Genomic DNA, 18,167 nt, shown 5'->3' with positions numbered 1-18,167 from the left:
CCCAGAGATGGCTGCGTCTCCGTGCTGAGCGAGACCTCTCTGCTCTCCCCTGTTCCCTATGGACACAGCCCTGTAGGTCCCTCAGGCATCCCAGGCCTGGGAGCAGCTGAGCCCTTTGTTAACAAGGATAAAAGGAGGCCTGGAGTTAAATGAGCAGGGGAAGGGGCTGGATTTCAGGGCTGATCCATAATGCCTGGGCTGATAAGGTGCCCATAAACCTGGCAGCCCCAGAAGCTGAGTTAAAGAGCTGGGTCCCCAGGGGGAGCTGCCAGACCAGGTTACAGACCCTGTGGGGCTGGGCTCCGGGGGGTGGGGGTTCAGCAGCCAGGAGGGACAGATTCTGAGATCCAGGGGCCCATTAGCCCTCAGTCCGATCTGAGACTCATCCACTTACCCTTGCACTGAGACCAATCCTTTGTATTTGGATAAAGCAGCTTCCAGAAAGGTATCTGGGGCTGGGATGGAGACATGGAGTCCTGGTGACACCATCACCACTGGGAGTTAGATCGAAGGGGTGTGTATGGGAAGAGATAGCTGGGGACATATGTCATTGAATAGGCCAGTGGTTCTCCAACATTTGTAGTGGTGACCCCTTTCACACAGCAAGCCTCTTAGTGCAACCCCCCCCCCGCCCTTATAAATAAAAAATAAATTTAATATATTTAACACCATTATAAATGCTGGAGGCAAAGCAGGGTTTGGGGTGGAGGCTGACAGCTCACAACCCTCCATGTAATAACCTTGCAACCCTCTCAGGGGTCCGAACTCCCAGTTTGAGAACCCCTGGAATAGGTGCTATCTATCCCCATCCACCCCCTCTATCTATCTATCTATCTATCGCCATACACCCCCCCTCTATCTATCTAGCTATCTATCTCCCCCCTCCCCCGACTCTCCATGGCAGTGTGTTTGTGTTACTCTGCTCTGGGATTCCTTGTTGTTTTTATCTTCCTAGCCTTGGTCAGACAAACACACATGGGTTTATTCTTTTTATCTCATTTCCTTATGCCTCCAGCACTCAGGTGTGTGGGTGGGCATGTGTGTATGGGGAGGGGGGGTAGGTGTGTTCCCCCCGCCTCTCTCTTTTGCAATCCCTCACTGCCCCTGGTCTCTTACAACACACAGAAAAGCACCATCTTGCACATTGATTTCCCATCGCCGCCTCCAGGTATGCCAGCAGCTCCGGCCATGGGACAGGCCCACCTGGTTCTGCAACCTGCCGGGCCAGTGTCCATGGGGCAGCATGCTGTGCTGGGGGCAGTGCATCATAGCTGTCCAACCATGCATGTGCAGGTGTGAGCACATGGGTCATGGTCTCTCACCCCTTCCCCTCTGCCCCATTCAGATGCAGGCTACCCTAATTCAAGATGGCTGGCACTGAGGATCAGATCTACAAAAGGACATAGGCCACTGTGTCATGGGTTCCCAGGCTCTGGTCAATGCCCCATCTGTAACCCCGCCCTTGAGAGTGACCCTTTAGTGCGCCAGACCCCACAGAACCCCCCAGGGGCTGGCATGTGGCCTCCACGACTCTGGCCTCATGGTGAGAGGCAGCAATCTCTGTCTCTCTCCATGGCTCTGGCAGCGAATCCGGCCAAGCCAGACTCCTGTGGAAGGCTTGTTCCATGGCCCTTCCAGGCGCAAGGCTGGTCCTATTTGCGGTGGCACCAGGTAACAAGTTCTCTGTCCCCTGGCCTATGGCGTCTGAAAGTGCTTAGGGCAGCCTGGTGAAATGAAGGTTACAACATAGCCACGTCTCCCTTGAGCAACGCTGCTGGAGGAACCATATTTGCTTCTTCCAGGCCTGGTTTTTCACACTCCTGAGTGACGTAGTTACACCAACTTACTTTCCTAGTATAGAGCAGGCCTGAAACCCAGGTGGGAGAGCCCTGTGTCTCTCTCTGACTGCTGTTATTCCAGCCAGCCCACTTCCCTTTCTCCTCTTCTCTTTCTCCCATTGAGGTTTCTGCCTGCCCTGCCCAGTTTCCAGGTTTTGTTTGCTTGTTCAGTCATTGGGAGTGACTTATGGGCTTTCCAGCTCCTCTGTTGATCTAAGTCAGTTTGACCCAGTTCAGTCACCCATTCATCCACCCTAGTCCTGGTCCACACTAGAAAATTAAGTTGTTAACTCCATCGCTCAGGGATGTGAAAAAGCCACCCTCCTGAGCGGTGTGGTTAAGCCACCTAACCCCTGGTGTAGACAATGCTAGGTTGCTGGAAGATCTAATTATGGCCTCTCAGGGAGGTGGATTAATTACAGTGGCAGGAGAACCTCTCCTGTTGGTGTAGGTAGCATCAACACAGGAGTGCTGTAGTGGAGTTGTAAGTGTAGACGAGCCCCTAGACACATCTCATGTTGCCCATGCTGCTCCAAGAGCAGCATTAACACTTCCCCGTCCCTCCATTGGATGGCGATACAAAGGAGAGAAGGAAACCGAGGCACACATTGTCTTTGTAAAGCTCTCAGCAGACAATCTCTCTGCATCACAGTGTTCAGTGCACTTGGCAGGGCCACAGGCTCAGGAGATCCTGGTTTTCGGTATCACGGAGGTGGCAGGCAGCGGCTACGCGTCTGCCCCTGTGCTCAGTGGCCCAGTGAGTGTGTTTTACATAAAGTGATGCAGATTTAACAGGAGAGGTGGAGAGGATCGTGGGGCTGGAGCACCCCCATCGTCCACAGGCTTCCCTCTAAACTCAGGGAGATCCTTTCTCCCCATGGGGCAGGGGTGGAATTTGAACCTGTTTCGCCTGTGTCCCAGGCATGTGCTCTAACCACTAGGCTACTGGTCAAAGGGGTGAAGCCTCTCTCTCTTTGTGCCTTTTTCCCATATCTAAGATGGCTGCCAGCTTTCCCCCTATGGAAGATGAAGCCTCACTGTGCCCTAAACAAAGATGGCTCCCACAATGGTCCTAGCCAAGATGGTTTTCAACGTGGTAGCCATGTTAGTCTGTATAAGCAAAAACAATGAGGAGTCCTTGTGGCACCTTAGAGACTAACACCTTTATTTGGGCAGAAGCTTTCGTGGGCTAGAACCCACTTCATCAGATGCATGCAGTGGAAAATACAGGAGCAGGTATCAATACATGAAAAGATGGGAGTTGCTTTACCAAGTGAGAGGTCAGTTCAATTAACAGGGGGATACCAAGGGAGGGAAAAAATCACTTTTGTAGTGGTAACGAGCATTGACAAGAAGGTGTGAGTAACCGTAGGGGGAAATTAGGTTTAGGCTTTGTAATGGCCCAACCACTCCCAGTCTTTATTCAGGCCGAAGCTGATGGTGTCCAGTTTGCAAATTAATTCCAGTTCTGCGCTTTCACCTTGGAGTCTGGTTTTGAAGTTTTCCTGTGGAAGAATGGCCACTTTTAGGTCTGTTATTGAGGGACCAGGGAGACTGAAGTCTCCTCCTGGGTTTTGAATATTATAACTCCTGATGTCAGATTCGAGTCCATTTATTCTTTTGCGTAGAGCCTGCCCTGTTTGGCCAATGTTGCCCTTATGTTGCCCCTTTCAAACATGGCCGCCACGGAGACCATGGCCCCGCTGATTGGTGCGAGAACGAGCCAATAACCCTCCAGTCTCAGCCCTCGCGCAGAGCCACTCTCCTGCTATGGGATTAGAGGAAGGGCGTTGAGCAGTGATTGATGGCCCCTCCGCAAATAGCGATGGGACTCCTGGGGTCTCGGACCAATAGGGAGTGGAGAGGGGCGGGGCGGTGCTTCCGGGTTGGGGAGTGAATGGGGCTGGAGCCGGGGCCTGAGAGCAGGTAGGGGAGCGAACCCTTTCCGGACGCCTGGGTCCGCTCCGTGTCCGGGGGAGGCGGGGGCAGCCCGGACGCCTGGGTCCGCTCCGTGTCCGGGGGAGGCGGGGGCAGCCCGGACGCCTGGGTCCGCTCCGTGTCCGGGGGAGGCGGGGGCAGCCCGGACGCCTGGGTTCTATTTTTGGCTGCGGGGCTGTACTGACTCGGGTGATTTGCGAGGTGCCCGATGTCCCCTTGTAGGGCGGAGCCCCGCACCCGGCCCTGCCATGGAGACCCTGATCCCCGTTATCAACAAACTGCAGGAGATTTTCAACACGGTGGGGGCCGAGGTGATCCAGCTGCCCCAGATCGTGGTGATTGGGGCCCAGGTGAGACCCCCCCCATCCCACCCTTCCCTCCCTGGGGGGATCCGGCTGCCCCATTGGGGTCCAGGTGAGACCCCTGACCTCCCCCCTCCCAGTCCCACCCCTCCCTCCCTGGGGGGATCCGGCTGCCCCAGATCGTGGTGATTGGGGCCCAGGTGAGACCCCCCCCATCCCACCCTTCCCTCCCTGGGGGGATCCGGCTGCCCCAGATCGTGGTGATTGGGGCCCATGTGAGACACCCCCCATCCCACCCTTCCCTCCCTGGGGGGATCCGGCTGCCCCATTGGGGTCCAGGTGAGACCCCTGACCTCCCCCCTCCCAGTCCCACCCCTCCCTCCCTGGGGGGATCCAGCTGCCCCAGATCGTGGTGATTGGGGCCCAGGTGAGACACCCTCCCATCCCACCCTTCCTCCTGGGAGATCCAGCTGCCCCATTGGGGTCCAGGTGAGACCCTGATCTCCCCTCCCAGTCCCACCCTCCTCCCTGGGATCCGGCTGCCCCAGATCGTGGTGATTGGGGCCCACATGAGACACCCCATCCCACCCTTCCTCCCTGGGGATCCGGCTGCCCCAGATCGTGGTGATTGGGGCCCACGTGAGACCCCATCCCACCCTTCCTCCTGGGGGATCCGGCTGCCCAGATTGTGGTGATTGGGGCCCACGTGAGACCCCCATCCCACTCTTCCTCCCTGGGAGATCCAGCTGCCCCATTGGGGTCCAGGTGAGACCCTGACCTCCCCTCCCAGTCCCACCCTCCTCCCTGGGGGGATCCGGCTGCCCCAGATAGTGGTGATTGGGGCCCACGTGAGACCCCCCCCCAACCCACCCTTCCTCCTGGGGAGATCCAGCTGCCCCATTGGGGTCCAGGTGAGACCCCTGATCTCCCCTCCCAGTCCCACCCTCCTCCCTGGGGATCCGGCTGCCCCAGATCGTGGTGATTGGGGCCCATGTGAGACACCCCCCATCCCACCCTTCCCTCCCTGGGGGGATCCGGCTGCCCCAGATCGTGGTGATTGGGGCCCACGTGAGACCCCATCCCACCCTTCCCTCCCTGGGGGGATCCGGCTGCCCCAGATTGTGGTGATTGGGGCCCACGTGAGACCCCCCCCCATCCCACTCTTCCCTCCCTGGGGAGATCCAGCTGCCCCATTGGGGTCCAGGTGAGACCCCTGACCTCCCCCCTCCCAGTCCCACCCCTCCCTCCCTGGGGGGATCCGGCTGCCCCAGATCGTGGTGATTGGGGCCCAGCCAGCTGAGACCCCCCCCCATCCCACCCTTCCCTCCCTGGTCCTGCCCCAGGTCATGGTGATTGGGGCCCAGGTGAGACTCCAATCCTTCCCTTCCTGGGGGGATCCAGCTGCCCCACTGGGGTCCAGGTGAGACCCTGCCAACACCCTCTAATCTCTGAAGCCCCAGGCTCCTCTTCTCCCTCTCCCCACCCCATCTGGCTGCCCCTCACCCTCCTGTCCTCTCCAGCCTTAACCCCATCTCTCCCCTCCTCACAGAGCAGCGGGAAGAGCTCGGTTCTGGAGAGCATTGTGGGTCGCGACTTCCTGCCCCGGGGCTCAGGCGTTGTCACCCGGCGGCCCCTGGTCCTGCAGCTGGTGAATGTGCCATTTCTGGAGGAGCGGCAACATGCAGCCAGTGGGGAGACAAGTAAGGGGGTGCTGGGAGCCAAGGTGGGCTCTCCCTGGGCTAAGGAGACAGGAGGCAGAAGGTTGTGGGAGGCCAGGAGTCCTTGGTTGTAACCCAGCTCTGGGAGGGCAGTGAGGTATAGTGGTTAGAGTGGGGGGTGGGGGTGGAAGCCAGGACTCATGGATTCTCTCCCTTGCTCTGCAGTACCATTCACAGGGTGGCCCCTCCACGCTCTGGGAGGTTGAGGATAGAGGCCCCAAGGGCTGAGGTGGTGAGACCACAAGATGTCTGGCTCACTGTGACTCCCTCTCTCCCTGCTGCTGGGGAGCCCGTGTCTGTGGGTTGAAGCCAGTGGTTCCTATGGGGAGCCAGGGTCCGAAACAGAGCTGCTTGGAGTGGGGCTGCGCAAGCCCCTGAAGCCCTGTCCACACCCTGGGGGGCTGAGAGTGACCCCAGATTGGCTCTCCCTGCAGGTACCCAGGCCGAGGAGTGGGCGACCTTCCTGCATTGCAAGCACAAGGTAGGGGCCCTGCTCGGGATCTGGGGGTGGCCCCCTCAACCCCTGTCTGGGTCTTGGGGGGGAAATGATGGTAATCAGAGGGGTGGGGGATGCCCCTCCCTGACCTGTCTGTCAAGGGGTAATGGGGGTGATAGTCCCAGCACCCATCCCTGTCCTTTGCTGGAGGTGGGGGGCAGCCTCCCTTGCCCATCCTGGCTGTGGGTCATTGCATGTCCTCCCTCCACGTACTGTCAGCTTCGGGACAGAGGGAAGTGCCACCAGGGGCCATGGAGCTAGCCCTGCCTCTCTGTCCCCTCTCAGACCTTCACCAACTTCAATGAGATCCAGCAGGAGATCGAGACTGAGACCGAGAGGATGACAGGAACCAACAAGGTAATGAACACCTGTGACAAAACCTCCCCAATGTTTGTGTTTGAAACCAGGAGTCCTGATCCCAGCCTCCCACTACTGTAACCCACCAGATCCCACTCTCCCTCCCAGAGCCGGGGAGAGAACCCAGGAGTCCTGGCGCCCAGCCCCCTCTGCTGTAACTCTGCTGGTTATTGCCCTGCAGGGGATCAGCCCGGAGCCCCTGTATCTGAAGATCTACTCCCCACATGTCCTGAACCTGACATTGGTTGACCTACCGGGGATCACCAAGGTGAGAGGCGGGTGCCCCATGGTGTTGGGGGATGGGGTGGGGAGGGGTAATGCCCCACTGTGGGTGTCTATCAAAGCTGCCACTAGGGGGATATTTCTAAAATCCGGCTTATTCCTGTTCTCACTGGGAGACCTTCCCAACTATGGACCCTCAGCCAGTCGGTGTCTGTACCAGGAGTCCTGGCTCCCAGCCCCTCCTGCTCTAACCACCAGCCCCTGCTCTCATCCCAGAGCCGGGGAGAGAACCCAGCAGTCCGGGCTCGCCTGTATCTTGTCTGGCAGGAGCCCGCACTCACTCTTCTCTCCCCTCTCCAGGTGCCTGTGGGGGACCAGCCCCCCGACATTGAGGGGCAGGTGCGGGAGATGATCCTGTCCTACGTCTCCAATCCGAACTGCCTGATCCTGGCTGTGACAGCTGCCAACACCGACATGGCCACCTCTGAGGCGCTCAAGCTGGCCCGGGATGTTGACCCTGATGGTACTGATGTGTGGGGCTCCCCCAGGGGACTCAGGGCATGGGTGGGGCTGAGAGCTGGTGGGCTGTGAGCCCTGCATGGGGGGAGTGGAGGCAGGTGGTGAGGGGGATGCAGTGGATTTACTGGGTGTTTGGTGGTGCAGCCTTCACAGACTCTCTTTAGGGAGTGCCCCCCCCCCTTTTAATGTGCGAGGCTCTGGCTTTGTTCCCCCATAAGTCCCTTGGGCTCCAGCCCCCCCTGTTCCTCTCTGTGGCCGTCCACCGCTCTAGGGGAGTTTGGGTCCCTAGCAGAGACTTCACCCCTGACCGGAGTGCTGCAGGCAGCAGGGACCGGGAGGGATACGGGGCAGCCATAGCAAAACCCGCTGATCTTTGTTGGTCCCCTGCAGTCCGGGATCAGAGGGTCCAGGCTAGAGAAGAAAAGCCAGGCTTAGGTCAGTGTCTGTGTCGGCTGAATCCCCTGCCCTGCTGCTCCAAAACCTCCTGGGGGTCTGCCTCCTGCCCTAGCTGCACTATGCGGGCTCCAGCGGCCGTGCTGGCCCAGACATGGGTACCTGATTGAGGGGCTTTCCTGGTGCTGTAGGAATGCCACCTAGTGCCAGACACACTGGTCTACCAGCACAGCAGCGTCTGTGCTGGGGGTTAGGTCGCCCTGGGGGGTTTCACACCCTGACCCACGTCACTAGGTTGGTAAGTGTAGCTTGGGCCTAGGTCTCCGTCTCTGAGCCTGGGCCTGCCTGATCATCCCTACCCACTCCCCTCCTGCAGGACGCCGCACGCTGGCCGTGGTCACCAAGCTGGACCTGATGGACGCTGGGACAGACGCCACGGACGTTCTGATGGGCCGGGTCATCCCTGTCAAACTGGGCATCATTGGGGTGGTGAACAGGTGGGCAGGAGGGTGGTGGAGTCCGGGGGGTGCTGCGTAGAGCCGGTGGAGGGGCTGTGGAGATGTAGGGCATGGGGGTCTGCTGAGAGGTGGGAGGGGCAGGACTTGGCTGGAGTTTGGAGGTATGTGCATGGAGTTGGGGGGTGGAGGGCTGTGGAGAAAGTCTTTGGTGGTGGGATGGGGGGCTGTGCTGGAGTTTGGGGGATTGGAGGGGCTGCAGGGGGCAGCAAACCCAACGTTCCCCACCAGCCTGGAATGGAGGGGGAGTGGGGACAGACAATGACTCTGGCCCGCCCCTCCTAGGAGCCAGCATGATATCAACACTGGGAAGAGCATCACTGAGTCACTGCAGGACGAGCAGGGCTTCCTGCAGAAGCGATACCCATCGCTGGCCAACCGCAACGGCACCCGGCACCTGGCCAAGACCCTCAACCGGTGGGTACCAGCTAGGGAGGAGTGGTGCCAGCTAGGATCTGTGCAGCTGGGGCTCTGCTCTCCCTGGCGAGGGGCACTGGGGCCAGAGGACTAGGGCTGGGGAGGGTGCAGTTAAGGGATCTGTTGCAGAGAAGGAAAAGAACGGAGGGGGGGGGTGTGCTGCCCCAGCAGACGGAATAGAAGTGAGCCCATTTACAACTGAACAGAAAGGGGTGGGTGGGTGAGTGTCATACCTGACATTCTCCAGCAGAACTCAGTGCCACTAGAGAGTGGCCAGGAGCATGGGGGGTAGCACATGGTGGCAGGAGACCCTGGAGTCACCCCAGCGGAGGAGTTGAGCCCTGGCTGTCAGTGCTGGGTGCCAGAATGATTCCCTGGAAATTCAGGAGCCGGGAGGCTGGGTTAGACGGGCTCATTCCTGTGCCCTGCCCCAGGCTGCTGATGCACCACATCCGGGATTGCCTGCCGGAGCTGAAAACCCGGGTGAATGTGCTGACGGCCCAGTACCAGTCAGTGCTGCAGAGCTATGGGCAGCCCATCGAGGACAAGAATGCCACACTGCTGCAGATCATCACCAAGTTCGCCACCGAGTACTGCCACACCATCGAGGGCACGGCCCGGAACATTGAGACCTCAGAGCTGTGAGTGCTGGGGGGGAGGCGGACCTGCCCCCATGGCAGGAACTGCAGTGCAGATACCTGGGAGCTGAGAGGTCAGGGGGCATGAGGGTGGGCGGTGCTGAGAGGCAGGGGTGTGTGGCCATTTGGGGGGGGGGGAGCCTGTGCTTTGGTTACTGTTTCTGTGTTCCCTCTGAACCCTTCTGTGTCTCTTCCCCCCACACACACACCGCGCCATCCCCCCAGCTGCGGTGGTGCCCGCATGTGCTACATCTTCCACGAGACGTTCGGACGGACGTTGGAGTCCATCGACCCGCTGGCTGGGCTCACGATGCTGGACATCCTGACTGCCATTCGCAATGCCACGGTATGGTACCCCCCCCCTCCCCCTCAGGCAATGCCCCCCTCCACCGGCCCCTGTTCTATTAATTTAGGTGGAATAAATGGGCCACAGATGTTCCCATGGCCCAGTCACTGTCCCACATTAACCAGTGCGACACGAGCTGCGAGGTTTGGTACCTAGAGACCTCGGCCTGCCCAGCACCATGGCAAATGATACAGAGGAGACTGCAAAGCCATGGGCGGTGTGTGAACAGCTGGCTTCGGAAGGCTAGCCCCTACCACCCTGCCCCTTCTGTCCCCTTTTCTTTGCTGGAGCCCGAGCACCCCTGCCTCTGTGGCTGCCAGCCCCCCACGGTGCCCCTTGCCCTGCATGGTATGGTAACACCGCCTGACTCGTGTTGGGGATGGTACCGAGCCATGACGGGGGGTAACAGACCATAGTGGACTGTGGGGTGAGTGTGTGTATGTGCCCCCCCCTCCCAGTCCCCTGGAGTGGGACGAGCCCACCCCACGACACCCTCAGTCCCATCTTGCTGCCTGGGACTGACTAGCCCCCTCCTGGCTCTCTGTGCCCCACGGGAGTGGAGAATGGGATGAGGCTGGGTGGTGACGGGGGGGTGGAGGTGTCTCTCTATCCCCACTGGAGAAGCCACTGCTCTGATGGGGGGTCCCTGCCTCCCCTTCAGGGCCCCCGTCCCGCCCTCTTCGTGCCCGAGGTCTCCTTTGAGCTGCTGGTGAAACGTCAGATCAAGCGTCTGGAGGACCCGAGCCTGCGCTGTGTGGAACTGGTGCATGAGGAGCTGCAGCGCATCATTCAGCACTGCTCCACCTACAACACACAGGTTACTACCCCCCCCCCAATCATCCATCCCTGCTCCACGTACAACCTGTGGGTACCTGGGACCCCTTCCCCCCCCCCCCAGCCCTCTGGAAGGTGCCCCCCAGGGGGGTGTCTGACCTTAGGCCAGTGCCTGTGGTTTTCCTCAAGGGGCTAGCAGAGCCCCTCCTGCTTTCCCTGCTGCACAGCGCATTCATCTCAGATAAAAGCATTACAGTGAGAACACAGATCCTTGATACCAAAGACCCTTCTCTATCTCCTGGGCCTCTCAGGCCTGCTCTGACCCAGTCTGTGCAATCCCCCTGGTGTGTGTGTGATGGTTTGGGGGGGTGGGTCCACCCGGACCCGTGAGGAGTTCTGTGACCCCCCTGCCCTGTAACCTGGGTGCTGCGCAGCTGGGGTTGGATTCCCTGACCCCAATGGGCTCTGATAGTAAAATAACACAGCATGCAATCAGGTGGTGTAACTACTGGGGGGGGGGCCTGGACCCTGCCTGTCCAAGGTGGTACTTTTACCTGTCCCAGGATCTGCCACAGAGCCCTGCAACGGGACCCAAATCCACCAGGACCTGACTACAAGTGTTGGGCTGTGAAAAGCGCTGCCATGCTTGCTGGGGAAGTGTTGGGTTCAGGGCCAGATTGGGCCCACTTTTAAAGCCCAAGCAGACCTCTGGCCTGCAGTCATCAAACACAGCTGGAGCAGTCTCTGGCTAAGCTGTGGGCCCATTTGTGTCCAGCACATCTCAGTAGCCATCTTTTGAAGTTTCAACATTTCCAAGGTCTTTCCTGTCTCTCTCCTCCCCCGCCCCAGGAACTGCTGCGCTTCCCCAAACTGCATGAAGCGATTGTGGAGGTGGTGACAGGCGTCCTGCGGCAGAGGCTGCCCATCACCAACGAGATGGTAACACCCCAGGGGGAGGGGGCTGCAATGGGACCCATGCAGGGTAGGGGGCTGATATGAGTGTGGGGGTTGAAGTCTTTGTCCTAGGGCAGATTGATTGGATTTAAATCAGCAAGTGGGACAACGCACTTTAATTATGTAGCTGAACCTACATTATTCAGAGTTTAATTTTCTGATATTAGAAAATTGTGAATGATGCATTTTTATTTACTAGATAATTAATAAAAACAATTAAATGCTGTTTCTGGGCATTTTTAATGGAATTCCAGTTTCCATCCAAATAGAGCTTGACACAAATTACAGGAAAATTAAATTACCTTAAATGTGCTGGGTCCAGAAGAACAAATGTCAATGCAACACATGTTTTGCATTGACAGGCCTTTCACTATGTCCTTTGAATGAAAGTTAAGTGTAAGAGGGGAGGCATAACTCAGTGGTTTGAGCATTGGCCTGCTAAACCCAGGGTTGTGAGTTCAATATCTGTCTGGGAATTGGTCCCTCCCAGCCCTGGCATTCTATGACTCTAAGAGAAGATCTGCTAGTTGTTTCCCCTCTTCCAGTCTGAGATTTTACAGGGATTCCAGCTTGTCCAACTCCCAGTTGGGTTTTGAATGCTGATAATATTTTAAACAGTTTCTTCAAAGCTCACAGGGTTTTTTGGTTTTGAATCCACCATGCTGGGCTCCATCCCATCTCTCTCCCCTGCAGGTTCATAATCTGGTTGCAATTGAGCTCGCCTATATCAACACCAAGCACCCGGACTTCATTGACACAGCACTGGTGTCTGCCTCTGTCAGCAGCAAGGTAATGCCTCTCTGCTCCTGTGTCCCACTGCTGAGCGCCCCGGACACCAGTGTCACCCCTCATGACATGGTGGCCAGCTGGTCTCTGCTCTCCCCAGAATGACCCCCCTGCAGAGGGGATCCGGCGTTGGAAGAGTGACAAGGTGGAGGATGCTGGCATGGAGGAGAAGCCCAAGGGGAATGCCCAGCCCACCATGTATTCCAGCCCCAGTCGCTCCCATGCTGTCAATCTGCTGGACACAGTGAGTTACCCCCTTCCCACACAGGCAGGTGATGATTCAGAGCTGCTTTGCTTCCATAGTCTGACACACACCCTGCAACACCCACAGGCCAGAGAACTGCCCCAAAGTTATTCCTAGGGAAAGAAAAGCTGGCCAGTGCTAGACAATGCACCTTGTTGGAGAATATCCCTGGGGGAAGGCCCATGCCCTATCTCTTTTCCCACAGCCCATGCCGGCCACACGGAAGCTGAGCCAGCGGGAGCAGCGGGATTGTGAGGTGATCCGCAGACTCATCAAATCCTATTTCCTCATTGTGCGCAAAAGCATCCAGGACAGGTAAAATGGGGGGGATGGACAAGGGCATGAGGCTGTGGACCCTTAAGGGCCATGGGGAGTTGAGTAACCTCTGCCCCTCCTTCACAGTGTCCCCAAGACAGTCATGCATTTCCTGGTGAACTATGTCAAGGACCATCTGCAGAGCCAGCTTGTTGGACAGCTATACAAGCAGCAGCTGCTGGACATGCTGCTCACAGAGTCAGAGGACATGGCACAGCAGCGCAAGGAGGCTGCTGGGCTGCTCCAGGTGAGCAAAAGGTGCATGTGTGCTTGGGGGGGGGGGGTTGTCTCTCTGCCCCCTGTGCTAATGTCTTCTGTCTCCCATCAGGCCTTGCAGCGAGCCAGCCAGACCATCTCTGAGATCCGGGAGACGCAACTCTGGTGAGGGGAGGTTGTGCCTACAAACCAAGCCCTGAGCCTGACTCACTCACTTGGTGTTACAAACAGCCCTGCTGCCTTGTTCTTTGCTGCCTGTGTATCTGAGCCGCTCTGATGGTGTTATGGAATAAAACCTGTTTGCACAAAGAGCTTGTGAAGGAGTAGGAAGCACAGACTGTCTGTGCGGGGGAGGGGAGAGCCAGAGGTTTAGGTGAGTGTCAGGAATTCAAACTGTGAGCTGAGCTTGGCCTGGGGGAGGGGAGGTGACACCTCTGGCCAGGAGAGACAAAGGAAGGGGGCGGAAGAGAGAGGAGGGGCCGGAGAGGACTGGGAGACGAAAGTGGGCTGGAGAAGAGAGAGGAGCAGGGAGACCGAGCTCTGATTCCCCGGGGGGGGGGGCTGTGAGGCCCCCCAAGATGGACCGAACCGGGGGGATCTGGTTATCTGTGCCTGCAAGACCTGTGTTGGACTGTGTTCCTGTCGTCTAAATAAACCTTCTGCTTTACTGGATGGCTGAGAGTCCTGGTGAATCGTAGGGAGCACGGGGGTGAAGGCCCTGGGTCCCCCACACGCCGTGACAACTGGTGGTAGCGGTGGGATCGGCGGCACCCCGTGGACGGCGCTTCCTGCAGTAAGTGACTGGGGAACAGGAAAACGAAGGGGCGATTCACTCCTGGGCGAGTGTGGCCAGAGAGCAGGACTTTGCAGTAACAGGGTCCCCCGGGGGATCACAGCGAGCGATCCCCGGGGCGGAGGAGTCTGCAGCTCGACCCTGGCAGAGAGGGGGTGACCTCAAAGACTGGCACACGAGGGGTCCCCCTGGAACCCGTGGGGAGCGGCGAGCACCCCGGCCTGCGAGTGGCCAGCAGGAAGATGTATTCCCAGAAGCACAAGTGGGAGCTGGTGGAGCTGTGCAAGCAGGGGGGGCTGCGCCATGGGAAGCTCACCAAGACCCAGCTGATTGCCCCGCTGGAGGAGAGAGATCGCAGGAATGAACCGGTCCCTGTCTCTGAGGGAAGCAGCCGGGCAGATGCAGCGCAGGCACCAGTGTCTGTACCCGCTGGGAGTGGCCAGTCGGCGGATGAGGGCTCCTCGAGACCCCCCCCACCCCTAGGCCTAGGGGGAGGAGGAGTCCAGCTACGGAGGGCACCGTGACCCCCCCCCCCCGGCCAGCAGGGGATCGTCCCGGCGACGCTCGGCCTCCGTGGAACTCAGGCGGCTGGAGTTGGAGAGAGAGATCAAACGGATGGAGATGGAGGAGCGTAAGGAGCTGAGGGCATATGAGGAAAGACAAAGCCAGTGTGAATACGAGGCGAGAGAGAAGGAGAAGCAACAGCAACGTGAATTTGAGGATAGGGAGAAGCAGCGTGCACATGAGCTGGCCATGGCCCAACTGAACAACAGGGAGGCCCTGGCGGCGGTGAGTGAGGGGGGGCCCAAGCCTACAAAGAGCTTTGATAAGAACTTCCTGGCCCCGCGTAAGGAGGGGGAGGACATAGACACCTTCCTGACGGCCTTTGAGAACGCCTGCGCGCTGCACCAGGTTGACCCCGCAGACAGGATCCGGTGCCTCACCCCCTTACTGGACTCCACCGCTGTGGAGGTGTACAGCCGAATGAGAGGGGAGGAGGCGCGGGACTACAACCTGTTCAAAGAGGCCCTGCTCCGCGAGTTTGGGCTGACCCCGGAGATGTACCGGACGAGGTTCCGGGGTCAACGTAAGACCCGGGAGGTCACATACCTGCAACTGGTCAACCGGGCGCAGGGGTACGCCCGCAAGTGGAGAACCCGCAGCATGCAGGCCGGCTGGCCGACCAATACATGGACAGTCGGGCGGGGGATGGCAGGGAGGAGTCTCGAAGGAGCAGATCTGCCTCAACGCAGAGAGAGAGTCACCATGGGACCTCCCAGAAGGAGCCGAGGGAGGGCCCCCACCAAAGGGAAGCATCTGGCGTCAGGTCCAGCCGTCCCCCTCGAGGGGACCCACGAGACATGGGCTGCTATCAATGTGGCCAACCGGGCCACGTACGGGGCCAGTGCCCCAAGCTCCGGGACAAACTGAGCAGACCAACCCCACACCGGGTCAACTTGGTAGAGACCCATCCGGATGATGGGCAGCGGTCGCACGAAAGGGGGTGGGCCGCATACCCCTGCAAAGGAGGGGGCCGGTCGACCCCTCCGAGGGGCTGGATGCTCCCAGCCCTGAGTTTGGGGTTTACAGGGTGGGCACGGGACTACCCCTCCGGAGCGAGTGCCTTGTTCCCCTGGAGGTAGACGGGAAGGAGGTCACTGGGATATGGGCGCAGAGGTGACGCTGGCCCGGCCACAGGTGGTGGGCTCAGATCGGATGGTGCCCAACACCTACCTGAACCTGAGGGGCGTGATCGGGACCCCATTCAAGGTGCCTGTCGCGAGGGTACACCTAAAGTGGGGGGACAAGGAGGGCCTCAAGGACGTGGGGGGGGGTGCACCCACATTTGCCCACCAGGGTCGACGCAGGGCTCTGCACCCTGACCCCGGGGAAGGTTCTCTGCCCGGGGCACCGGACCCTGACCCGGTGGGGAGGGAACGCCCAGGGACAGGGCTCAGAGAGGCTCTGGCCCCAGACCCAGCCGGTGAGAGAGAGAGCAGATCCCCGCCCCTGCCCCAGCGGCTGAGTACCAGGCCGGAGGATAAGGGGCTCCTGTACCGAGAATGGGCTCCCCCAGGGAAGATGGAGTCAGGGGGGGAATCAGGAGGCAGCTGGTGGTACCCCAGGAGTATCGCCACCAGCTGCTGTGCTGGGCCCATGACATCATCCACCCGGGCACCAGGGACAGTGGGGAGATGGCTGTAAGGCCCTCACCCTGCCCTGAGGAGCCTGTCCAGAGGGGGGCCAGGGTCCGACGGGGGGGGGCTCTGAACCAAGAGAACCTGAATCAGGCCCCCGACTGGAACGTGGGGAGAAGGCCCCAGCCCAGGGGTACGGGGGTGGGGGGAAGGGCGCGGGCGGCATAAGGTTGTAGGGGGGAGAGATGTGAAGGAGTAGGAAGCACAGACTGTCTGTGCGGGGGAGGGGAGAGCCAGAGGTTTAGGTGAGTGTCAGGAATTCAAACTGTGAGCTGAGCTTGGCCTGGGGGAGGGGAGGTGACACCTCTGGCCAGGAGAGACAAAGGAAGGAGGCGGAAGAGAGAGGAGGGGCCGGAGAGGACTGGGAGACGAAAGTGGGCTGGAGAAGAGAGAAGAGCAGGGAGACCAAGCTGTGAGGCCCCCCAAGATGGACCGAACCGGGGGGACTGTGCCTGCAAGTACTGGATGGCTGAGAGTCCTGGTGAATCGTAGGGAGCACGGTATAGTCCCTCACTGGTCACTTAGAAGTCCAAACCATGCAGTTCCCTTAAAAAAAGGTTCTTCCAATCTCAAATTAACTAAGCTAAAATTTATTTGAAAAGGAGAAAGAGAGAGAGTTGGTTAAAAGATCAATATACAGATACATAGCAGAGATGAGCTTGTAGTTGCCAGAGTTCCTATACATTTCCAGCAGCCTTTCTGCCTAAGAAAACAATATACCTTCTCCCAAACATCCTAGCAATTAGCACAGAGTAATAAAACTATGGCTATGACTAGTAGTCAAAGTTGACAGGTGTAGCCATGGCCAAAAGCAATAGACAAGATATCTTCCTAACCAGTTCTTAAGGTTCACAAGTTGACTGTGCACTGTGTGAAGATATTACCAAAATATCAGGTCTGCCTAGCTGGAGAGCCAATGTTTCACAAGCTTTTTATACACTTTCAGACAACATCTTGTTTTTCTCACTTCTGAGAGACACCAGTCTATCTACACAAGGTCAAAACAACTTCTCACACAAATTATTAGGGTTACAGCTAACCTAACTCTGGTCTAACAGAGACTGTCATGCATGAAGATCCCCTACAAATCCCTGTAAGAACTCTCTCCAAACCGCTCAATCATTTTAGTTGCTCTTGTTGTAAGGCACGCTACTAGCCCCCCCCCCCATCCTGAAAAGAAACCTTGATTACTAGTTCTGCAACTTCACATTTCCTCAGATTTGGGAAAAGCCCAATTCCTGCTGTCTGCCCAGGGCCCTGCCTGCCAGGGGCGAGCACCTTACCTACAATATGATGGGGGCTGATTTAGCGACAATAGACGCGCTTGTTGCCTGATTAACGCGGCCGGGACGCTGCAGCTTGGAAAGGGCGGGGGGGGAGCGAGGGCAGGACCCGGGTCCGTCCGTGGCTCGGCCAGGCTGGGCGGCGCGGCCGGGGCTGGAGCCGGCGCTGGTCACCGCCCCTTGGGGTCTCGGCAGCAGGACGCGGGCGGGTGTCGGGTTCGCTCCGGTCCGGGAACAAACCGGCCCCGCGCGGCGCTTGGTCTCCCGGACGCCTGGGTCCCGCCCCGCTCCCTCCTCCCTGCTCCGGAGGCAGCAGCCGCCGCCGCTCCCCGCGCGGGGCCGCCCCGGCTTTATCCCCGCCGCGCCTCGCCATTGGCCGCCGCCCGGCCCCGCCCACCCAGCGCCGGCCAATGGGCGCGCTCCCCGCCGCGCATGCGCGGCTCAGCGGGCCCGGGACCTCAGCCCGATTACTCTGTGGGAGCCCCGGGAAGCGCCCGGTGCCCCCCTCGCGCCCCCCCCCCCCGGTCCATGGCCCGTTCTCGGCCGGGGGCTCCGGCTCCTGCTGCGCCCCCCTGGTCCCGCGCGCTGTGTCCCGGCCGGGGGGGCCGCTCCGCGCTCCGCTGCTGAACCCGCCACTGAGTGCACCAGGAGCCGGGGCTGGGAACCCCCCGGGCCGCCCACAGCGAGCCCCAGCCGGGGTCTTTCCGCGGCGGCCCGTCCGCCCCGGCTCCAGCCCCTGCCCGGCTCCGCCGCGCCCGGCAGCCGCTGCTCAGCCGCCAGCACCAGGCTGCTCCGTGCGGCCCCTCGCGAGGCGGGCGGCAGCTCAGGGTCGCTGCCCACGGGCTGAACTGGGGCCGCTCTCACCGCAGCGCCTAAGGAATCAGCGGCTACTTCACCCCCCCCCC

At 59.4% G+C, this 18,167-nt stretch overlaps 1 protein-coding gene across 4 annotated transcripts; it reads left to right on the top strand.

The window, feature by feature from the left end:
• The first annotated feature begins 3,635 nt into the window (after nucleotides 1-3,635).
• On the top strand, nucleotides 3,636-13,379 carry LOC120388886 (dynamin-1-like protein). Of its 4 annotated transcripts, none has more exons than XM_039510991.1 (18): nucleotides 3,636-3,764; nucleotides 3,999-4,126; nucleotides 5,628-5,778; nucleotides 6,231-6,277; nucleotides 6,578-6,649; nucleotides 6,831-6,917; nucleotides 7,232-7,394; nucleotides 8,160-8,280; nucleotides 8,584-8,715; nucleotides 9,150-9,356; nucleotides 9,579-9,699; nucleotides 10,361-10,516; nucleotides 11,323-11,412; nucleotides 12,121-12,216; nucleotides 12,314-12,457; nucleotides 12,663-12,772; nucleotides 12,860-13,019; nucleotides 13,101-13,379. In XM_039510991.1, the coding sequence occupies exons 2-18, from the start codon at nucleotides 4,025-4,027 to the stop codon at nucleotides 13,155-13,157; spliced, it is 2,016 nt and encodes a 671-aa protein (XP_039366925.1). In that variant the 5' UTR covers nucleotides 3,636-3,764; nucleotides 3,999-4,024; the 3' UTR covers nucleotides 13,158-13,379. The 4 variants fall into 4 exon arrangements, with proteins under 4 accessions (XP_039366925.1, XP_039366923.1, XP_039366924.1 ...); XM_039510989.1 differs by having other exon boundaries at nucleotides 12,860-13,030; nucleotides 13,101-13,297; XM_039510990.1 differs by lacking the exon at nucleotides 3,636-3,764 and having other exon boundaries at nucleotides 3,903-4,126; nucleotides 12,860-13,030; nucleotides 13,101-13,297.
• The last annotated feature ends 4,788 nt before the right edge of the window (nucleotides 13,380-18,167 follow it).

This window comes from Mauremys reevesii, linkage group 22, assembly GCF_016161935.1.
Source record: "Mauremys reevesii isolate NIE-2019 linkage group 22, ASM1616193v1, whole genome shotgun sequence".
NCBI classification, from domain to species: Eukaryota; Metazoa; Chordata; order Testudines; family Geoemydidae; genus Mauremys; species Mauremys reevesii.
The sequence above is the reverse complement of the archived record's forward strand: the minus strand, read 5'-3'. Positions and strand labels throughout refer to the sequence as shown.